The sequence below is a fragment of the Vicugna pacos genome, chromosome 1 (assembly GCF_048564905.1).
Source record: "Vicugna pacos chromosome 1, VicPac4, whole genome shotgun sequence".
Lineage (NCBI taxonomy): Eukaryota > Metazoa > Chordata > Mammalia > Artiodactyla > Camelidae > Vicugna > Vicugna pacos.
The window spans coordinates 71,074,519-71,096,560 of NC_132987.1; the positions used below are offsets into that span (position 1 = coordinate 71,074,519).

Below are 22,042 nucleotides of genomic sequence, written 5' to 3' on the forward strand. Positions count from 1 at the left end.
GCAAATGAAGATTACCAGATGCCTAAGGAATGCCTCTAACACTAAAGAGAGAAACCAGAAGAAACAAACAGATAAGGCAACTTGGAGGAGAGAGGATTTGAACAGGAGAAAACTTATTAAATATTAATATTCTTAGACAAGAGAAGGTTGCACCCATACACAAGAGGTCTTGGAAATTTAAAACATGACAGTAGAAATGAAAAACTCACTAGGTGTATTCACATTAAAAGCTGAGAAAATCTTCCAGGAACTGTACGCAAAAGACAAAAAGATGGAAAACAGAAGGGGGGTAAAGATTACATTACAGACCAAGTCCAGGAGACCTACTATCCAAATAGTCATAATTACAGAAAATGAAAGTAGAGCAAAAAGAAAGGAAGAAATTATCAAAGAAAGAGTTCAATAAAGATTTCCTGAGCTGAAGAATATGAGTTTCTATATTGAAAGGGTTGAGAGCACAATGGAAGAAAGTAGACCCAACCCAAGGCACTTCATCATGAACTTTTAGAACATCAGGACAGAGAAGAACCAGTAAACATCCAAGTAGGAAAAAGAATGGAAAGGCAAGTCACATTCAAAGAATAAGATACCAAGTGATTTGGGACTTCTCAGTCACAAAACTGGGATTTAGAATTCAGTGGGAAATACCTTCAAAATTCTGGAGAAAAATGACTTCTAATCTAGATCTCAACAAAGTTGAGTTTTCTTACACTTACATTTGGTCGATAGATATAAAATTCATAAAATAACTTACATGTCGCATATCTTTATCATATAGTCACTGGAGAATGTTTTCTACCAAAATGAATAAATAAACAGAAAAAGAAGATAAAGACTAGAGAAAATAGAGCCCGAACCCAGGACAGAGGCAGAGAAGTAACAGGATGATAGCCCTGTAACAGATGTAGAAAGAAAGCAGTTTAAAGTGGACTAGATACCATTTCCCAGCACCACCATTTATTAACCAAGATTCTTTAATGTAGTTGATATATCTGTGAGCATTTTACTCTTCTGTACAATGGGAATAATCAAGAGAACTTATCTTACAAAGATTGCTGTGGGAATTAAATCTAGTAACACATAGAATTATATTTGAGCAGTGCCTGGCTCAAAATAGGTGCTCAACAATATTGGCTCAGAAACAATTTCTTGGCTCATTTTGGTTTTGCTTCCTATTCAGTCTCTATTAAAACTAACATAAATGTATTGGCTTATTTTAAGAAAAAAAAATAAGCCCCCCAAATGCAAGCCAAATTTTCTTCACTGTATCAGTTTATAAAATCTGAGCTAGACCAAAGTTTCCATTGAAAGTGTTTCCAGAAATCTTCAAAACCTGCAAACAATTGTAAAGAGATGGATAATAAGCAAAACAATTCCTTCCACTTCATAAAGTACTGTTGAAAAGCCTCTACATTTTCAAGTTATTCTAGATACTAAACATGGTGATTCTTAACTGTTAACCCAGTGGCATAAAATAAAAAGAAAACATCATAAAATGTTGGGACTCTGCACCCCACTGACATAATAACTAAACTGAACAGACAAAGAATGGCAAATTCCTAACTTTATGACCCACGTGGAGGAAAGACCCAAAGTGAAGGCGGACCGCTGGAGTCTGCAATCTACCTGAGGGGTTCACTTTTAGTATTTTCATTGTGTGACTTATTTGGTGGGTATCATAAGATTATAAATGTTGAGAGTATTGCTGTTAGTGTTTTATAAAAACAGAGTTATTTCCCTTAAATATGTGAATGTAAAAGTGGTACTACTGCTTTCTTAAGTGTCTGATTTTATTACATCTCAGGATTTTATGATACCCAGGGATCTCTGATTTTCTAATAGCAGTCCCTTAGGCACTAGAAAACAATGCATTTCTGGAATGCATGTATTTTGTGAAATAAGGGACAGCATAATGAACAGGCTCACACCCAAATAAGAATAAAAACTCCCCTCTCTGTCTTCTTCCTGCCATCCCAGGCAGTGTCCAGGATTGCTCTGGGCACTGCTCCCAAAGGGTAACCCAGCACGGAGAACTGTATGACGTGTGTGAAATACAAAAAACACCAGACAATTAAAAGAGAATAAGAAGAGGTAAGGGAGCTGTGGTTTTGTGGGGGCAGGGACTCATCAGAGACTTATGGAAGCCATGAGGAAGGATGGGGATGAGCCTTACCTCAGACTGTGTGAGGGCACCCTTACCCTCAAAGTCCTTTGTGGTTAGCCATTACCTGGAACCTAAAGGTGGGGGAGTGGATTTCCTAATCATTCTTGCTTTCTGGGAACAGGGCTTAGATAAAGGTCAACATTTTTAATGTAATCTTCTACTGTTTTCTTTCTTCCAATTTAAAATGTCAGCTCACTACGTTGTACCTCAGTCGGCATTCTCCACGAGTGGGTGTCCCTGGGGCTCTCCTCATTGCCCCTCGAATCTTGCAATAGTTGACCCGCTTGATTCAAAAATAAATTCTCACATCCCATCCTTCTTCATTCCATTTTTGTGACTAGTAAATATAATAATAGCAATAGATATAATAAAAAGTGACATTGACAATAATAATACAACAATTATTCAATCATTTTATTGATCGAAAGTCTTTACATGTCATGACCTCTTAAGCCCCCAAAACAATCTTATGGGGATAATGAGACTCAGAGAGTTGAAATAATTTGCCAAAATTATTCTAGCTGATGTGTTGTAGAGCTGAGATTTGAACTTCCTTAGTCTACGCTGGCCAATTACACTAAACTGACTTTGGAACCTCACGCCACACAGCAGCAAACACACCTTAGGGACAAGTCCAGCATTAGTTAGGGACAGCCTAGGAATCACTTACAAATCCTGAGAGTGACAGTGAGGGACAATCATTGCTGGCTTAGGGAAACAACTCCTCCACCTAAATTTAATTTTACTGAGCACAGTGCGTTAACATCCCCATCTAGTTTCATACATGGTGTAATGAACAGGCATTAATGTGGGTTGTTCCAGAATTTCTATTTTATGGAACACCTTCAAGAGCTACTTGGTATGTAGGTAAGAGGGAAATCATATTATCCAATGATTAACAGGCACTACTTGTCTAATACAATTATTTTTAAAAGCAGAGTTCAAAAGTATATATATTTATATATGTATAAATACATACAATGTATGCTAAGTGTGATTCCAATTAAACAGAAGTGTGAGTATGACTTTAAAATAAATCACCAGAGATAAGCATTGTTAATATTCTGATTGCTTATATTTTATCTATACTCTACTGGCTTTTTTCTGAATTTTTGATGCTGAGCAAGTATTTTATAATCACAAAACATACAGTAGAAACAGTTCTAAATTTCTATACTTCTCTACCCAACATCATTTACTGATCTTTCAAGTTTGCTGTTTTATAGGGAGGAGTGATGGAGGGTGGGACTGGAGATGAAGAGAGAACATGACTTAACATTTCTGAATACAAACATTTTTAATTTCTTTAGACTGATGTGACATAGGATCAGTTGACTAATTCTCTTATAGTTTTTCTTCACCATCTCTCTCTCTCTTTGTTCCTTATACTGTATCACACTGAGTTTTTGTGTGCACATTTCTCTCTGCCTCATGCACACTGTCATGTTTTACTTGTTATGTGTTACATAGTTCTAACCTGAATACACTAAAAAAAAAAAAAATCTGAACACTGGAATTCCGGAAGTTTGAACTCATTAGTTGCTAGGAAACATTTCAGCATCCTCTCTCAGAACCACAGATTTATCAGGAGGTATCTATAACACTGACACTCAAACTGAAAATACCAAAAGCTAAAGTCATGGCAGCCATTTAGATGCTGATTGATTAAAATGTAAAAAAGAACATTTCCCTTGAATCAATTATTCGTAAATACAGCAGACTGTAAATTTTTGTTATCAAAATGGCCTTGTGTGGAGTGGAAGAGAAATACAGATATAGACGGTGTGGATATTGTGGAGTGGGTTAGTTCAAGGGTTTGAAAGATTTTCTGGAGAGACAAAATAGGTCACTCCTCTGATGGTTCTTCTCTCAAACCAAACTGTCTCCTGCCTTCCTTCTCTAATTATTAACAATTCCCAGAAATTCCCAAACCTGCCTTCCACTTTTCACCAGATCCAGCCTTTCTCATTGCATACTTCCTAGGGTGATTCCAAGGTTTCTAAAAGCCTTAAGATATTATGAACTATGGATCAAAAGATTCACCTATTAACATACTAAAAGGTTGAGTAGGGGTTATAACATTTGATTATAAAATGAATGATTGATTCCCAGATTGTGAGTCATTCTAATTCCTAGATCTTTTATTGATTTTCTTATTACAGCCATTTGGACGCTCACTGCCCATCCCATGCCCCTCTTTTGAGTTCTAAGGAAAGGACATACTAGCAGTTTTAGACATGTGGTCAGGCTGAATTCTGTTCTTCTCTTTCGTCCTGCCCTCCCTCAGACATTCGAGTCCTTGTTAAGGTGCACATATTTGCATACTCTCTATCACTAAAAGAGTGGTTGGCTTTGATCGGTTGTGGTTCCAAGGTCCACATTTCTGCAGGGTATCTGTTTTCCGATCTTGAATTCTCTTGTTAAAAGCATTAGAAGACCTCCAGTTTCTCTGTCCTAACTATTCAGCTATCCATGTTGGAATGAAACTTTCTGTTTTGTTATCCAGTGAGGGAAGTCTTACTCCTGTAAGAAAGCAGGCCTCATCATGAGCACATGGCTTCTGTCCAGGTGAGTCCTACTGAGTAATTACCTTTCACTGGAGGAGAAGCTGTCTTGCATTATCTAAACCCCCTATTCATCTCCTTATCTTTGCCTCTGAAAGTCCAGTGCTAGTTAGCAGAAGTAGAGTAGCTTTCACATGCTGCTGACTTTTGCTAGAGTCCCCTTGATTTTGCAGCAACATTCATTATAGGGAGCACCTCAACCTCACTGAAAACACAATGTAAAACAGCCAGCCAATATATCTCTTTCATTAGAAAAGTCTTATCAAGAGAGTAGAGAAAAGGGAGTGAATGTCATTACCCAAAATAACTGAAAAATTAGCAGAATTAATGAAACAGAAGGGAAACAGTCTTGCAAATCTGTGCAAATAACATACGAAACAAATTTTTCATATCCTTTGGCAAAAAAAAAAAAGAGGGTGAAAGTAGAGGGAGAAGGAAGGAAAAGAAAAAGAACTAACTACTAGGAAGACTGGAAGCTGTATCACTTTATGAGAATCTACTTTTTTACCTAGGGTATTATAGCTACAAGCGTCAAAGTAGGGGCATTTCAAAATCAACATTTTATTAAGTGATTCTAAATAAACGTTGAACACTAATGGCATCGATGAAAATGAAGAATTAACTCCTGTCTCAGTGCAAATTTATGAATCCAGAAGTATCAAGATTTACCTCCTGTTAGGCACCCATCAAAGAGAATAAAACTTTTTATTGATCAAAGGAAGATATTTACAGCCTGTGCTACCGTTTCTCAACGGCAGTGCCTGCTTGGCTGTACAGCAGTCCACAGCCAGCTGCCCTACAGTCACCTCCCAAACTGTTTCTATTGGGAGAAAGGTATGTGTGTGGCAGTTAGTAGACTGCATGAGAAGCTGGGAGGTCTTTGTGGCAGTCAGTCCTTTCACATCATGCTTCTACTGTGGCTGGGACAGAGTCTCAAAGGATTGGCTGATAACACTTGTTCTTTTACCCTGTATGGTGTATCACGAGCTGTGGCCAAAAAAAAGTTTCCCCAATTAAGTTGGAAAATATCTCTTCCTTCATGAAGAGCCCTATAAAGCCTTTCAACCTGCTAACTATCCCACCCCCCCATCAAACTTTCAAAAATCTTTTAGAGAAGAAATGGCTTTTCTAGGTTTATGCCTGCTAGTGTTCAAGCACATTTCCTGCCCTCTTTCTAACACTGGAATCTGCTCTGAGAGCACCTGGCCACCCAGGGAACAGCTCTCCTATAGCTAAGTTCCTTCCAGGGCTGTAAGTAATATTCTATGAGCATGGCAAGTACAACTGTGTTTGATAAGTCAAGAATGGTTACCAAAGGGGAAAGTGGTGGGGGCAGGGGAGGGATAAATTAGAAGTTTGGGATTAGCATACACTACTATATGTAAAATAGATAAACAGCAAGGACCTACTATATAGCATAGGGAACTATATTAAAAATCTTATAATGGAAAAGAAACTGGAAAAGAATATATGTATATATTCTTATATATATATATATAACTGAATCACTTTGCTGTACACCTGAAACTAACACAACATTGTAAGGTACTTACACTTCAATTTAAAAAAATGGTTATAAAAAAAGAATGATTCTGGTCTATAGCATATTCTTAACAGCTTTTCATCTGACATTGAGAAGGGATGGTATAGCTAGCTAGCTATAAGGTCTTTTGGGGAGATTTTGGCACCAACCACTGGAGAGGTAGGTTGAAGAGGTTTAGTATTATAGAGTAACACTAGAGAGTTAATTGTGTTTTACCATTTTTAGGGAAATTTGCAGTAGTTCCCTTGTGGGTGGTCTGCCAAGAACTGTAAGAAACATTTTCTACAGTATCTTTGTCTTTTGCAACCCAGGTGTCAGACCTTCTATGCTATTTAAAAATGAAGGGTTTTTAGCCAAAAATATTGTAATAGAAGGGGTTAATAGTTTATGTAAGATTGTTAATCTCTTCTAATCTTCCTTGTGAAATAATACGAGATTTTCTACGTGATGGGCAAAGACTAGGTGAGCTGTGTGGAAGAACAAAAAATGCAGGCCTGGTTTGCTCTTGTTGTTGGCTTGTTGAGTTTTTTTTTTTTTTTAACATTGCCTTAGGCAGATTTGCATGTAACATTAGCCTCCCAGAAAACACTTTACTACACAATGGAGAATGTCTCCACTTATTTGTTGCTTGAGGCTAACAGGCTGAGCTATTTTGCATGGAATATGTATCTTTTGATCTTGCTTTATTTTTCTCTTGCCATTTTGTTGCTGCTAAAAGCTTCTGATTAGGAGAAATTTGTAAAAGTGGAAACTGCCAAAGGGTTTGAAATGATGAGATTGGACTCACTGGCCAGTGCTCACGCTGAGTTCTGTGGGGGCCACAGAGGCCCTGATTAGATCTCAGTGACTAAGAAAGAGATAAGCTTAGGCTCACTGAGGGGAAGTATCTACTTACTGAGCAATGCGTTCTTTGCCGGCTTGTGCCCTGCTTCTGGCCTTTAATGGCAGATATTCTAAAGTTCCTATGTTACCATCAATCACAGTATCTGTGATTCAGGTGTTGAAATTACCTTTATTGTTAGATTTTATTTATCAAATACCTGCAGGATTTTCATGCACTCAAATCATTTCTGCAGTAGTATACTTAGAACAGAGAAATTTGGCACTGTGACTTCCTTAATTTTATCGTCTAGCAGAGATATAATTTTAATGTGAAGCATCATATGACACGGCACTAGGTTTTACCCAGACGGGAGAACGTTCATAAAGATTAAGGGACTTGCAGTGCATTAGAGCAAAAGGGAAGGACATAGAAGTAAGCTGTTTTCTTAGATTGATTCATGTTCTCAGTGCAAATACTGTGGCAAAAAGATGTAATGAGAGGAAGTGACACAGAAAATATGAACAAAAATAAGTGATTTATACCATGCCTATGAGATGACTGCATTCTAGTCTCAAGACAGAATGAATACAGTGATTAGGACAGTAAAGAGACTAGCTACCCCGCTTCTGAAGAAGGCCATCCATGCCACCATTCCCGCAGTTTGAATATAAGACCGTATCTGGATGAGCTATATCAGTTACCTCCTTTAGCAGAGCTCTTTTGGAAAACACTGTGATTGAGGGTAAGAGAATAGCAATGTTAGGAACTCTGTCCTTATTGGACAAGAAAGGGCAAGATATAAGAAGCAGTAATACACTATTACTCATTTGACCGAGACAAGCTCAGTTCTAAATCATTTAAAATTTTTTGTTAATGCTTATCCCTATCTTGTTCTATGTTTTTGGAAAGTTTCGCTCGATCCTGTTTGCTGATTTGGACACTGTCATTCAGAAGGAGGATATTCTATCTTGTCATTATCAGAGAAAAGAAATGTGGGACAAAATTTATCAATATTAAAGAGTGAACATAATTTTAGCTGAATAACTACAGAGCCGCCTATTGACTGAAAGACTCTAGAATGTCTTTATCAGTGGCCTCCCACGCAATAAAGGATCAGTGGAGACTCCCACTCAATGTACCTCTTTATCAGCTTTCTTGCTTGTCTGCTTGGTCATGTTGTTATCGTGAAGGAAACAAAAAAATTGCTAATTTCACAGTATAGTATAGTGAGGATAGAAAAATTTGTTTAAGTTTTGTGACATCAAATTAACCTATTTCACCAGAAATAAACAGTGAGAATATTGGTTATGATTCAGTCACAGATCCTCTATCAACTCATAGAGATTAGGTTATGTTGTTGAAGGTGGTTGGTCCTCAGTGAAGTATCTGAGTATAGATTTAAAATGTTCATTTACATCCTTAACTATGAACATTAGGGCAGGACACACCAGCAAAATAATATCAAGTTTCATATTCAAGTCACTGGACAAGAGGAGGGGCACTTAAACATTCTATGTTTTCGCTATGCGGGACATTTTCAGAAATTATTCAGATTACGAAGTTTCCACTATATAATTTATTTATTTTAAGAATTTTATATTTACACATTTATTATAGTGTATCATAGATGTATCATTGAAAAGATATTATAATCTCTTCCAGGCAAAAAAAAGGCAGAGAAAATGGTAGTGGTGAATGAAGGGAAATAAGATGACTGATTTAGAAAAGACAAAAGGGCATTGTCCTGCCTCATTTTTCCTTTTTCAAAACCATTGGAAATAGTAGGATTCTTCCATGTTCAAGATTGTATTAGGAAGAAGACATCTCTAAGAATGTGAAATGAGAGGAGAAAGATTCTTGGTATATTCTTTCATCCATTGAATGAATATTGAGAGATTTTATGTGTCAGGTACTTTGTCTAGCAATAGAAATGAAAAAATTGAGAAGACATGATCTGGTTTCACTCTTAAAATTGTGTAAAGAGGCAGAAAAACAACGAATTAAAATGCTAACACAAGCAGGCCAGCAACTAGGGAACATCGAAGAACACTTCACAAGGGAGGGTACATCTGAGATGGATTTTGTATAGTAAGTATGAGCTTGCCAAATGAAAAGGTCACAAAAATACTTTGGATAAAAGGAAAACAAGAGCTAGGAGGAATGAGATTGGAGTCTGAAAAAAGAATAAGATTCATGGCAGAGAGGGAGTTTAATGTTAAGGTAGAAAGGTAGGCTGAGCTGACTTACACTAATCTATGTGAACTTTTATGAGTAAAAAGACAAAGTGCATTTACACATGATCCACTTTATGTATGTTCTGTTCTGCACGAAGAATGAACAGTATAGTTGTAGGTAAGAGATGCAAACCTGGAGACTAGACCATTAGTTGGAAGTGATATTGACAATGCCTGAGAAGGCCCTGGACAATAGTAGTGGCAGGAGGGATGGAGAGTACAGGCCAGTCTAAGGGGGAAAAATGTACAAATAACATTTGATTACACAAATGACATGAAGGAGAAGAAGAAAACAAGGATACTCTGTGGTTACTAACTACATAATCATAGATGGATTGTGATTCTGTTAACTAAAATTGGGAAATTCGGAAGGAAGACAAAAGTATGATAAGAGATAATGAGTCTTAATTCAAAATATGCTGAATTCGAGGTACCTTCCAGTATCTATGGGGAGCAGCTGAGTAGGCTATTTTAAAATTCAATCTGATGAAGTGTAATTAAAGCCAAAAAAAAAAAAGATGAAATCTATGAAAACGACTCCATGAAGCCAGAAAAGAAGAAAAATATAATCCTGGAGAACAACAGTATATGAAAGGTGAGCAAAGAAAGAGGGGCTGATTATGCAAATTGAGAAATAATAGGAGATTTAGGAGGAAAGACAGGTAAATAGACAGTGACTAGTGCTAAAAAGCTATGATGAGATTAAGTAGGACAAATATTTGAAATAAATTCATTGGATTTTGCAATTAGTGGATTAACAGCATCATTCTAAGAGATGAAGGTGATGTGTCCATGAAGGAGAGTGGATATTAATCAACCTAATGCTGACTATTAATATCAACATTATGATTAAATATCAACATAATTAATATCAACATTATGTTAACTAGTAATTAGTCAACATACTTCTTGCTACTATTCAGGTCAGGTTCCTGAGCACGTATAGAGATTTCAGCAGAGTTCCTGGTGCCATGTCAAAAGTTTTTGATCATAAATGGTGATAAGTAATATAGAAGAAATAAAGGAACAATTTCAAAATAATGCTTTATTGGATTTAGCTCTTTTCCTTTCTCTGCCTGTCTTTTCATTTAACAGCCATATTTTGAGAGTCACTATGAGAGAAGATGCCTCTTCTGTAATACAATCTCAAAGCTAGAGTGCCCCAGGGCAGAGATAATGGGAAAAGGGAATACAGATGCTCTCAGGCTAGAGAGATGGTGTTTCTGAATCATGAGGATCTTCCTAGAACTCAGAACGTGACCTTCACCTTGAAGCATCTGTGGCTCCCTCTTTAACTCAGGCTGGCTGGGGAATTTCAGAGTTAAGTGACACAGTGGATTTAGTAGCACAGAAGGTGATGGCCTTTGACTTTTTCTCTCCCCCAAGTCCAGACACTGGTTACTTCTACTCACCCCTGCCGCCCTCTGAGGGTCAGTGCCTTATTAGGCTGGGGCTTGTAGCTGCAGGCTTCATTCTCTGGTTTGAGTAGGCTGAGTTCCGTACAAGAGCTCTCCCCGGTGGGCTTGCATCTCAAGCTCATCAGTTCTTGCCTTTGTGCCCAGTCCCTCAGTAACTTACAAAGCTCTTTTTCATCACCGAATCCCAGGCCCCATTCATGTCCCAATTGTTGAGCTGTTCGAGAGAGACAGACCTTCAAGGAAGGGTTTAGATGATGGGAAAAAGTGAGGGGTAGAGAAAGAAGAAAAACCACAAAAATAGTCACACAAGGGTGAAGTCCTCCTCACACCACTGTCCTTTGGAAGAAAGTGCTGGGGACAAAAATAATTCTGGAGACAGGAAACATAGAGTTGAGATGGGGTGGAAAGTGTGTGATGGAAAAACAAACATGAAAGTCAGAAAAATCCCCGTGATTATAATTCTCCATGTGAGAACTGTCCTTGTGATTTATAGGCATTCATCAGTAATCTGTATCGGCTCCTTGTCAGCTTGGGGAGGGGACCACTGCATTTCTTTTGCCTGAGATGGATCTATTTGATAACTTTGCTCCTTTAATTTACAGCTGCTAAAGTCCTCTATTTCACATGTGAATCCACAAAGTACAACTTTAAAAAACAGAGACTTCTTTCCTTCTTTGTATCTATCTGACTTTATTTCTTTTATGTCTACCTCTACGAGTAAAGGCAATGTAGACAGTAGAGCCCTTTTCTATGGTAGCCCTGACAGACAGTCTCATTATCTGTTTATTTATTTACATGCTTACTCACTATATGTTAAATCCCAGATATCATGCATGCTGTATCTATTAATGGTCATATCTTGGTATAAATTTGATCTAAATTATATCTAAATGCATGTGATGAGTCATATTATAAAACGGTCCTGCTCCAATGATAACATTTACATAAATGCTGTGTATGATAAGACTGTAAAGTAAGGGGCTGGGTTTTCAAGTGAGACTTATGGAGAATAGTCTGCTGACTATAGCCATGCCTCTTACACCAGAATGCTCATCCTAAGTGAATTATAATTTATTGTAAGCACTTTTATTTATCCTTACTGCTGGAATGAGATAAAGAGTAAACCCTTCCTGGTACAAAGCACATTGTTTTCTTTGGAGAACTTACTTTTTTTTTGATATTTACTTTGCAATGACTCAGAAGGTAACAGCATTTTCTTTAAATAGCTATGAAATTGTTTCTAATTGCATAGTGAATGAACTTTTTAACTAGAAATCTAAGCCAGGATTCTAAGACTAATTTTACTCTTTCAGAGGTACAACTAAAGGCAGTTTTGTTTTTCCTTCTAAATGAGAGAAATTTTTCACAGAGAATAGAGACTCAGAGCAAGAATCAAAACAAAAGCCAGCTTTAAAATTGCTTCTCATCCACATTCAAACAAGGGAGGAGGAAAAGAGGAGAATCCATAGTTCAAAGGCAAGTAAAGGGTTATAGATTCTTGCTACTTTTTTTTTTTTTTTTTTTTTTTTTTTTGCTACTTCAGTGAGAATACAGTTACCACTCAGGCTCTGAGAAGGAGAAGGAATGAGCCTTGTTCTTGCAACTGAGGGTCCACAAAGCATAGAGTATGCCTCATCTAACCTAGGAGGAACCCCAGTTCTGCCAAGCATATCTCAGAAGATCACAAAGAACACAATGGGCCCGCTATTGTCCTCTATCCAGGGTACCCCGAGGAGATAAACTTGTGTGGTTTCTGTCTGACAAACGGTGAGGGACTTAAGGCTTGAGCTCCCTGTGTACAGGTCTGCCGCAAATCCTCTAAACGTGTTCCAGAGACGGCATCAGAGCCTCAGTTTACATGGCTGCACTATAATCATCTTGCATCGTCCTCCTGCTTTCAATTTCATGCTTATGGGCTTTAGAGAACCAACTGTTGCCCAGAGAAGCCAGACGTAAGAGAACTGGGGCCCCTAAAAGAAGGTTTCCCTAGAGATACCTGTTATTAAGCAAAGAATTGAACAAAACAACAATATCTGGAGATTGCTGGATTTAGCTCAAAAGTGAGATTTCTACAGAATGAATGTCCAAGATTCAAATTATAAAAATGATGGGCACAAAAATTTATTAGGCTCTTCCAAAGCTCACTGGGTACTCAATTCCTTAACCCATTTCATAGTCACAATCATATGGGAAGTAATTATTTTTCCTGTTTTGCTGAAGAAAAACGCTTGAAGCTCTTCAGTAACAGTGGACACATTTTAGGTCCAGGAGCTATTCCATATGTTTAAAATTAACCCATTTAAACATTACAATGAGCCACTGAAGTAGGTACAATTATAGTTTTCATTTTACAGATGAGAAAACCCAGGCACAGAGAGGTTAAGCAAATGTCCCAAGATCACAGAGTGAATCTGTGATGGAGCTGCAATGCAGAGCAGGAAACTAGTCCCTCAGCCTGGAACTGTAACCACCCTCCATACTGCCTTCCTTGCTAAGTAACTTGCCTAAAGCTACTAAACTCCAGAACTCATGACTTTTCCACCCCATCAGTGACAAGAAAATGAGGAATATTGAATTATGTTGGGGTTAAGATGATGATTTATTTTCTAATGGGATCAAGACTCTTCAAAAGGACCTAGAAGACCTGTTTCTAACCACTTATAAATGTTCCTGGGACTGGTCTGAACTCCAGCTGTGACTAGGCTAGAAGTCAGTTCTCTCCAGGTCTCAGTCTCAAATTTTCTCTCTCCTTAGAATTTGCGTCTTCCTCTTTTTCATTTTTTAATGTAAATGTAGAGATGACACAATTGATGTGACAGCAAGAGGAGCACAGACCGTCCTAGAATTGACTGTTGAGATGGACTCAGCTCTTAATTAGGAGGTTCTGCTCCTTCTCTTCTTACCCTTCTCCCCACCTGTACCATCTGCATGGAATATGTTTGTGCTTCTTCAAAAATATGAACCTGAAAATACAGCAATGCATATATCCTATATGTGCACAGAGGAGAATGCATATATGGGTGGGCAAGGTGCTCCCTAGTGAGAGTAAGAAGTAAAAAATATGTCGAAGGGAGGACTTTTGTTGCCCCAGGAATGACACAGACTATCCTGGCTTTACTATTTGCCATTGTGATTTTTTTTTTTGCTCTTATAGGAGATGAATCTTTCTAATAGGTAGTAACCCAACTGCAGAAAGGTTGCTTTGTTAGTATAACACATACAAGTAACTAACGCAAAATGAGAATTTAAAGAACTACATGACTGATCTGAGAGTTGGGTAATGATAAATATTTAATGGCTATCATCACATCCTATAAAGAGATCAAATTTTTGAATGATTTAGATAAGTCATTTTTTTTCCTTATAGTTGTCCCTGCATATGACTGTTTCCTTTTTATCTACCGTACTCTACCATGAGAGACTATGAATATAAGCATAGATATTGTTTTGTGTCATATGAAATGTTTCCATGGACATCACCTCATTTTATTTGTAGAACTACCCTAAGAGCAGTTCTGAGAGGTCGGGGCAAGTATCGTTAGCTTCATTTTACTTATGAAAACAACTAAGATAGAAAGGCTAAATGACTTGCTTGTTTTCCAATGGGAAATAGACTGAAGGCCAGAACTGAAATCAATTATCTTCAGGAACTAAACAGTGTATGTCTTTTACCCTAACACTCCATCGGCAGTAGGCAGATCCTGAATCATCGTGACCAACAATAGAGTCACATGAACCAGTTTCCTGTGGTTTACTACCTCTGTGTTCCCACCCTCTCTTGAACATCCATCACTACTGTGTGTGCATATACACATGTGCATGCCGTGTCTTGTACGTGCATGTGTACGAAGGACCTAGGGTAGGGGAGATGATCCTATCATATAGATGCTGTCATTGTTAATTGGTGTTATTTGGACTAAAATTCAGAGTGAATCTAGAAAAATAAACCATCATGAAACTAAGATCAGTTTCTAGCTAAAGAAGATCAAGTTTAAGAGAGCAGACACGCACAGGAACAAGAGAATGATGCCAAGAGAGCAGGCAGTGATCAAAGCCAGAAGTCAAGTCTGGAAAGAAATAGAGATGGGAGTAAGACAGCCAGAAAACTGAAACTTCTTGTTGCAGGCAAGGGAAGCAGGAGTGCCAGATGGGCAGCAGTGAGTCCCCTCAGTTCTCTTATTTCGAATTGAGTTTAATCTTAGAACATGGAAATAAAGCAGAGATGATCTAAAATATTTAATAATTCAAGATTCTTTGAATTTGTGTTTTTAACTAATTTTCTAGTCTTAATGTGTTTGCGTAAGTGTTTCTAGACTTCATTATACTTAAAATAATGCAATAAAATCAGACTAATGACTTTTGACTCAAGAAAGTTTGGGATATTTCTGTGATACTTCATTGCATCCTCTGCTTAGAACATTTCCTGATGCCACACTTCAATGCTGGGAATGTACAGCATTGATTTGCAGGCCAAGTATCTTTCCTTCTAGAGGGAAATGAGTCCATCATAGTTTTGCTGATTCATAAGGGTTTTGTTTGTAGGAGTAAAGTTATAAAGCAAAAAGCATCCAAATAAAGGGCCAACACGTTCCTAAAGACTTCCTTCCCATCCACATCTTAAATCATTCCACATCTTACAAAAGAGAGAATCGTAAATGTGAAAAAGTAATAAAAGTTAATTTTTAGAAACAGCTTTCCTATAAATAAAGGCTAATAATTTCCTTAAAAAAATCAAATTTGCCCCAACTGTGTTGATTCTCCCTTACCTATCCTAAGTATCACTGACCCATTTTTATACAGGGGGAAAAACTAAAACACTGAGGTTAAATTATTTCTCCAGCATTAATTTAGGAAGTAACTAAGTGACAGCTTTCTCATGTACTATCAACAATGTACAAGATTATATTGTTGTATAATTATGATCCTAAAATACAACAGCAAAGGGGCATGATTCATTAACTGCTAACTTATATCCAGAGTATCACTAGTCTTTATTGTAGTGTCTCTGTCGTGAGCTTGACTTATAATTCAGGGACTTTGCTAGTGGCAATTAAGAGCTTATAAAGTAAGAAGCATATGCTTATGAAAGAACACCATTGCACTATAGGCGTTTGACCTATGCTTCCAGATATTTAAACCAAGAGACCGAGGTCTAACTCAGGGTTTTTCAGCTTTGAGCCTGCCGGCATTTTAGATGGGATATGTCTTTGTTGTGCAGTGTCCTTTATGTTGTGGGATATTTAGCAGCATCCTTGGCTTCTACTTACCAGATGCCAGTAGCAACTTCCCCTTTCCAGTTGTGACACCCAAAAAATGACTCCAAGTATTGCCAAATATCATCTGGAAGCACAAATTGCTCCCTTTGAGAACTACTCATCTAACTAGTCTTTCCCTTTCTAAAAAATTTTTTTAATTGAAGTGTAGTTGATTTACAGTGTTGTATTAGTTTCTGGTGTACAGCATAGTGATTGAGTCATACATATGTAAACATATTCTTTTTCATATTCTTTTCCATTATAGGTTATTATAAGATATTGAATATAGTTCCCTGTGCTATATAGTAGGACCTTGTTGTTTATTTATTTTGTATTTAGTAGTGTGTATCTGCTAATTCCAAACTACTAATTTATCCCTCTTCCCCACTGCCCCCTTTCCCCTTTGGCAACCATAAGTTTGTTTCTATGTCTGTGAATCTGTTTCTGTTTTACAAATAAGTTCATTTGTCTCATTTTTTAGATTCCACATATAAGTGATAACATGTGATATTTATCTTTCTCTGTCTGACTTACTTCTCTTAGCATGGTAATCTCTAGATCCATCCACGTTGCTGCAAATGGCTAACTGTTCTTTTTTAATTTAAAAAACAAATCTCTCTTACAAAGTTTCTCTTTCCCCAGGCTTTATAATTTAAAAATGTGAGGATAACTGGTGAGTGATTAAGTAAACTGTATTTATTTGTTATTAATGAATAAATCCCACATTATGCTCTTGAGAAGTAGAAAAAAGTTTGAATAAATTCTAATATTGACTTGGCACACTGCTAGCAGCCAGTAATGCTTGTTAAAAATGAGTTGTATCTAGTAGCAATTGAACAGGCTTAATAGCTGGTAGATGTATATCACTTACATCATGTCTATACTGTCAGTAAATATGCCATTAAGCAATCTATTGGTACAAACCGAATTTAGCATTTCTTTTCTGCCTCCAATTACATTCATCGTTTTGGAAGCATAATCCCCAGACTTAATGCAGTGTGAGTGGAACTGTCAATGTACCTGTTTGTATGAGTGTGCATAATGTACTTGGTATAAGTATTTGCAGAGATCCAATGCTTGAGATTTTTATGGGTGCATTGATTTTTTGTGACAGTTTTATGGATTCTGACATACTGAACAGGGAAGATAGAAATTTGTTTGCCTGCCTTTCCTGTTATTTTTTTTAAAGCTGATCTTTAAAAAAAATCATAGGTTTATAGTTAAGTAACCCACCTGATATTTGTGGGTCCATGGTTAAAGTGGACAGCTCACTAAATGTTTGTCTAGTGCTTTATGCTTCTTTTCACTGTTTTTCATGTGATATGGATTATTTAATTCCCAAGGATGATCTTTATTCGTAGTGGAAACATTGAGCACACTTTTTTCTTTCCTTTGCTTTCATGTTAATGCCACACTCAATAATTCTCTGTAAATTGTCCCTATTTTTCTGATAATTTTAACTGTTTCTTAAGAAAAGTTAAAATAATTATTCATCTATCCTGTACCTATTAGATAATTAACAAATATTTGATAATTGATCTAATAGCAGTTTGTTAAATTCAGTTTATTTATTCCACATTTTAGCAAGTGCCTACGGTGTGCATGGTGGATTAATGATGCTGGCCCCATTAAGGCCATAGGTGAATTCTCAGAGGGTCACTCTTATTAATAAACTTATGAGGAGAGATGAGTACAAATAAGTCTAATGCAACATGGAGTATAATGCATAAGAAGGAGCCAAGTAACAGGGTGGGATACTGATGAGAGAGGATTTCCTGGAGAGATCACACTTTGTATCATAGCCCAATATCCTCAGCTGCCTGGCAGAAATCCCACCTAGGGTGGAGGAACATTCTCTGCCCTCTCCTCTGGGCACCAACACCTACTCTCTACCACGCAGTCCCCTTGAAATCCTGGAATGGATTGCACATTTTGAGTTCCTGGAGGAAACATTCTATTAAATCCAAACACCACAAAACACTTACAGATTTTATAAATTAATCTCTTTACACTTTTCCTGCTTTGGCCAAGGCTGATTTTAAAGATAAAGTCCTTAGGTATTTAGTTGTGAACTGGATCATCTGGTATTGAAGCAGCATTCTGACTGGGGGATAATTCATTACTATATTATGGTGATGTGGCATGAGAGTTCTCATTAACTCCACAGGCCTGACTGATGCACAGTTAAGCCACTTACCTTCCAGATGCAAGCTCAAAATACTCACTGGCCAGTCAGTGCCTGCTGGAACCCTGGGTCTGCGTTTAATCAGCATTGCCTCATTTCCCAATAGCTAGGCCTCCTGTATGACTGGTTATTTTCATATAACAAACAAAAAGTTCTACAAACTGAGACTATTACTTTGACTCTGGCCATCTTTTTCTTATGTGCACTTCTTATGGTTTAAAATAGTTGCCACCTTAAATCAAGATTTAAGCATTTTTAACATTAAGTTATTTCTGAAAAATTTTTTTGCTCATTTTTCAGTATGAAAGTTTTAGCTATGTTGTAGAAAGATTATTTTCTAGTTTATAGAATCAATACATTTACTCAGAACTATTAAAAAAAGAACCCTTAAATATCTGGAGGAGTGGTTTCCTTTTTAAAAATACTTCATTGTGCTCTGCTGCTTGGAGCTGGCTAATCATACTGGATTAGTAAAAAGTGTCAGTGTACGTGTATATGTGTGTATTCTAATATACCTTTTATTTATTTGGGAGTAAAAGATAAATTTTTAAAAGTAAATACAAATGAAACACAATGCAAAAATAAGATGTTATGTAGACTGTCATAGTAAAATTTCCACATAACGAGTAGTCAGTTTCTTCTTTAGGTAAGATAGATCTGAACTCTCTCAGATAATAATTTGAAATAATGATCTATGTGGTAATTTTAACATTCCCACAGACAAAAATTGCCAAAGTATCCAAAGGACCCTAAAGACCCTACTTAGAAACTATACCTTTTACTGATTAGGAAATGTACCCAGTTCATTAGTCAGTGCTGTAAGGGCTTGGGATTGGGGAGTGGAATATGGTAACCATATGTCCTCTTTCTGCATATATGACACTGTTCATGCAACAGGCATTTACCAGGTGTCTATTTTATACCAGATTAGTTTTTGGAGGGACTTTAACGAACAACACAAAATTCATTGTTATTTTATTTATAGGCCATATTTATGTAAAATATATTATATTATATTTTTTCCAAGATGAAGATATTGGAACCTTATTCTGGGCTAAACAGCATTCAGAGTACACCCCTGCGATGTAATATACCTAGTTGCTGCTGTGTTGTGCTGTGCAGATGAGGGGAGAAAAAATAAAAAAGCACAAGGATAAATGTGATAGATTCAAAATGCGTTTACAGAGATAAATTTCCATTCTTTTCAGTAGAAAAGATAAACACAGTAGACCTACATCAGCAACTTTATTTATGATATAGAGTAGGATAGCAAACAATCTATTAATTGATTCATGAATGATTCTAAGTTGAGAAGTGCTGCAAATACCACCAAGGACAGAGACATGATGCCACCAAAGAATAGAACAGGGAAAGTTGAGTCTGGAAAGAAGCATCAGGCGTCCACAAAGTTAGCTTTGCCTTCCCTTAGAGAGGAGTTCTAAATTATCAAACATATAATTAATCCCAATTAATACCTTCATGGCAGGGAAACACGTATTGGGTAGTGGAGATACTAAATGGTACTTTAATCTACCTATGTTTATGAAAATAACTAGGCAGAGAAGAAAAGAAAAGAAAGGAAAAGAAAGACTTACACACCATGGCACCCAACTAATTAAATAAAATCTCATGTTTCCTAAAATATACAATTCACTTGAAAATAATAGGATAAAGAGGCCTTTTGTATTATGGGTGAGTTATTTTTCAAAAGATTCAGCTTTTGTCCTGAAAAGACGAGTTGGCTGCTGTATCTTTACTGTGGTCAGCCTGTGGATTATGCATTGACCTCCTGTCCATGCATGGCTGCTTTGACCTGAGAAAACCTGGATTGGACTCAGTCTGGAAAATATGGGGAAACACGGTGTTTTAATTGTTCTGCTGTCATGCTCCTGGCTCCTTCTGTCCATCCCTCATGCCCCAGAGAGCTGACAGCTGGCTCTGCAGCTGTGAACAGGGTCTGGGACAGTCTCCCTGTGGGGCAGACATAAATCTTGCCAAAGGGATACAGAGAGATTTTTTGCTTGGTTTTTCCATTTCCAGATTCTTGCTGGACTTGAAGGAGAAAAACCACACTCCCCCATAAAGTATTTATCCCTTCTTCACTAATCCGTGTTCTTTGCCTCTTTCAAGTTTCAGAAAGAGACCCTTTTAGATTTCTAAAATAAGTAGCTATTCAAATAGACATTTTTTTCCTTCATCCTTCTTAGAATAGGAACTACAAAATTAGTTTTTTTTCATCTACCATAAAAGATTGAATTCATTCTGATGTCCCAGAAATGCTGGTAGCAATCTATCTTGCCAGCATGCAACCTGCTGCCCTCAGCAGGTGGAGTCAGACTCAGGCAACAAGATACTAGCTTTGATTTTCTTGATACAACACCTGTCTACTTAGCCTTGGACCTGCTCACAGACTTCTCACTCCTGAGAGTGGGCATTCCAAGCTTGAAAGGATCAGAAGCAAACTCTGAAATTCAGTCTAATTGCTACAGTGGTGTGACATAGCCTGGATCTGCTATCACACAAGACTTTAGGAAATACTAATGAAAGAATATGTGCAGTTCAAAACTGAGTAAATATGCCACATAATCAATCGTCTAATTCTCAAAGTTACTTAAACAGATGGAGTTTCGTGTGAATGACCTTTTCCTAGACAAGAAGATAATCCAGGGGGAAGTCAATACCCATTTAACTTTGCCTGCATTTCTTATACCAATTGTTTATTGCCGAGTTGGGTATAATATAATGACACCCATCCATTGGATGGTAATTAGATCTTAAAGGAGAAATAGTGACAATAGTTAGGACTAAGAAGTGGCATGACCATTATTCTTTCTGCACATAATTATTTCTCTTGATTGGTCTTGTTGAGTCCAATCATGTGAAGAATGAATGCAGATACAGGTATGGCCAAGGCTCTAATATCATTACTCTACTTTGCCAGGTGTGTTGTAGAAGATAAGAACTCGAAGGTGGCCTGGTTGAACCGTTCTGGCATCATTTTTGCTGGGCATGACAAGTGGTCTCTGGACCCCCGGGTCGAGCTGGAGAAACGCCATTCTCTGGAATACAGCCTCCGAATCCAGAAGGTGGATGTCTATGATGAGGGTTCCTACACTTGCTCGGTGCAGACACAGCATGAGCCCAAGACCTCCCAAGTTTACTTGATCGTGCAAGGTAAGAAAATGGTGGGAAAGGAAAGGTGGGAGGCCGAAAATAATCTTGATGTACGAAATACTCAAATAATCCTTTCTGGAAAAAAGAGCACTTCCAAGAACACTTCCAAATACATTAGGGCATTTAAGTATCTATTTTCTCTCTTAAAAGATAGACTTAAAATGAGAGAACTAAGGAGGATATAGAAAGAGAAGTCTTATCTTGTAGTAGTTGCCTATAATGAAAAAAATATGAAAACAAATACATGTATGTATATGTATGACTGAACTATTATGCTGTACACCAGAAATTGACACAACATTATAAACTGACTATACTTCAATAAAAAAACAAAACAAAACAAAGAAATTTAGGAAAAAAAAGAAGAAAATATTAAATTTGCCAATGGCAAACCATGCAGAGATAATTGCTGACATGTGCTATCGGCTACAGAGTATTTTTTAAATGGAAGTATAACTACATATATTAAAAATAAAATTGCTACCCTTTTTGCAATGAAGATGGAAAAAAAAAAAAGGAGGAGTCTTGCCACTGTGAGCCAGTGTCCTTGGGGAGAATGTTTTCTCTTAGCCTTAAGTGTGAAAACACACAGCAGAGGCTACAGCTTTGTCCACAGGGACACAAGAACACACAGAATGCTTAGAACCACATGAAATCCACTTTATCACGCTGTTAGGTACTG

At 37.2% G+C, this 22,042-nt stretch overlaps 1 protein-coding gene across 4 annotated transcripts in view; it reads left to right on the plus strand.

Moving 5' to 3' along the window:
* The window catches only part of LSAMP (limbic system associated membrane protein), a 736,440-nt gene that overhangs the window by 467,861 nt on the left and 246,537 nt on the right, over positions 1-22,042 (plus strand). For all 4 annotated transcript variants that reach the window (XM_072964767.1, XM_006210313.4, XM_006210312.4 and 1 more), the window contains one exon: positions 21,128-21,360. In XM_072964767.1, coding sequence (XP_072820868.1) covers positions 21,128-21,360 — 233 coding nt within the window. The remainder of the gene's footprint in view (positions 1-21,127; positions 21,361-22,042) is intronic.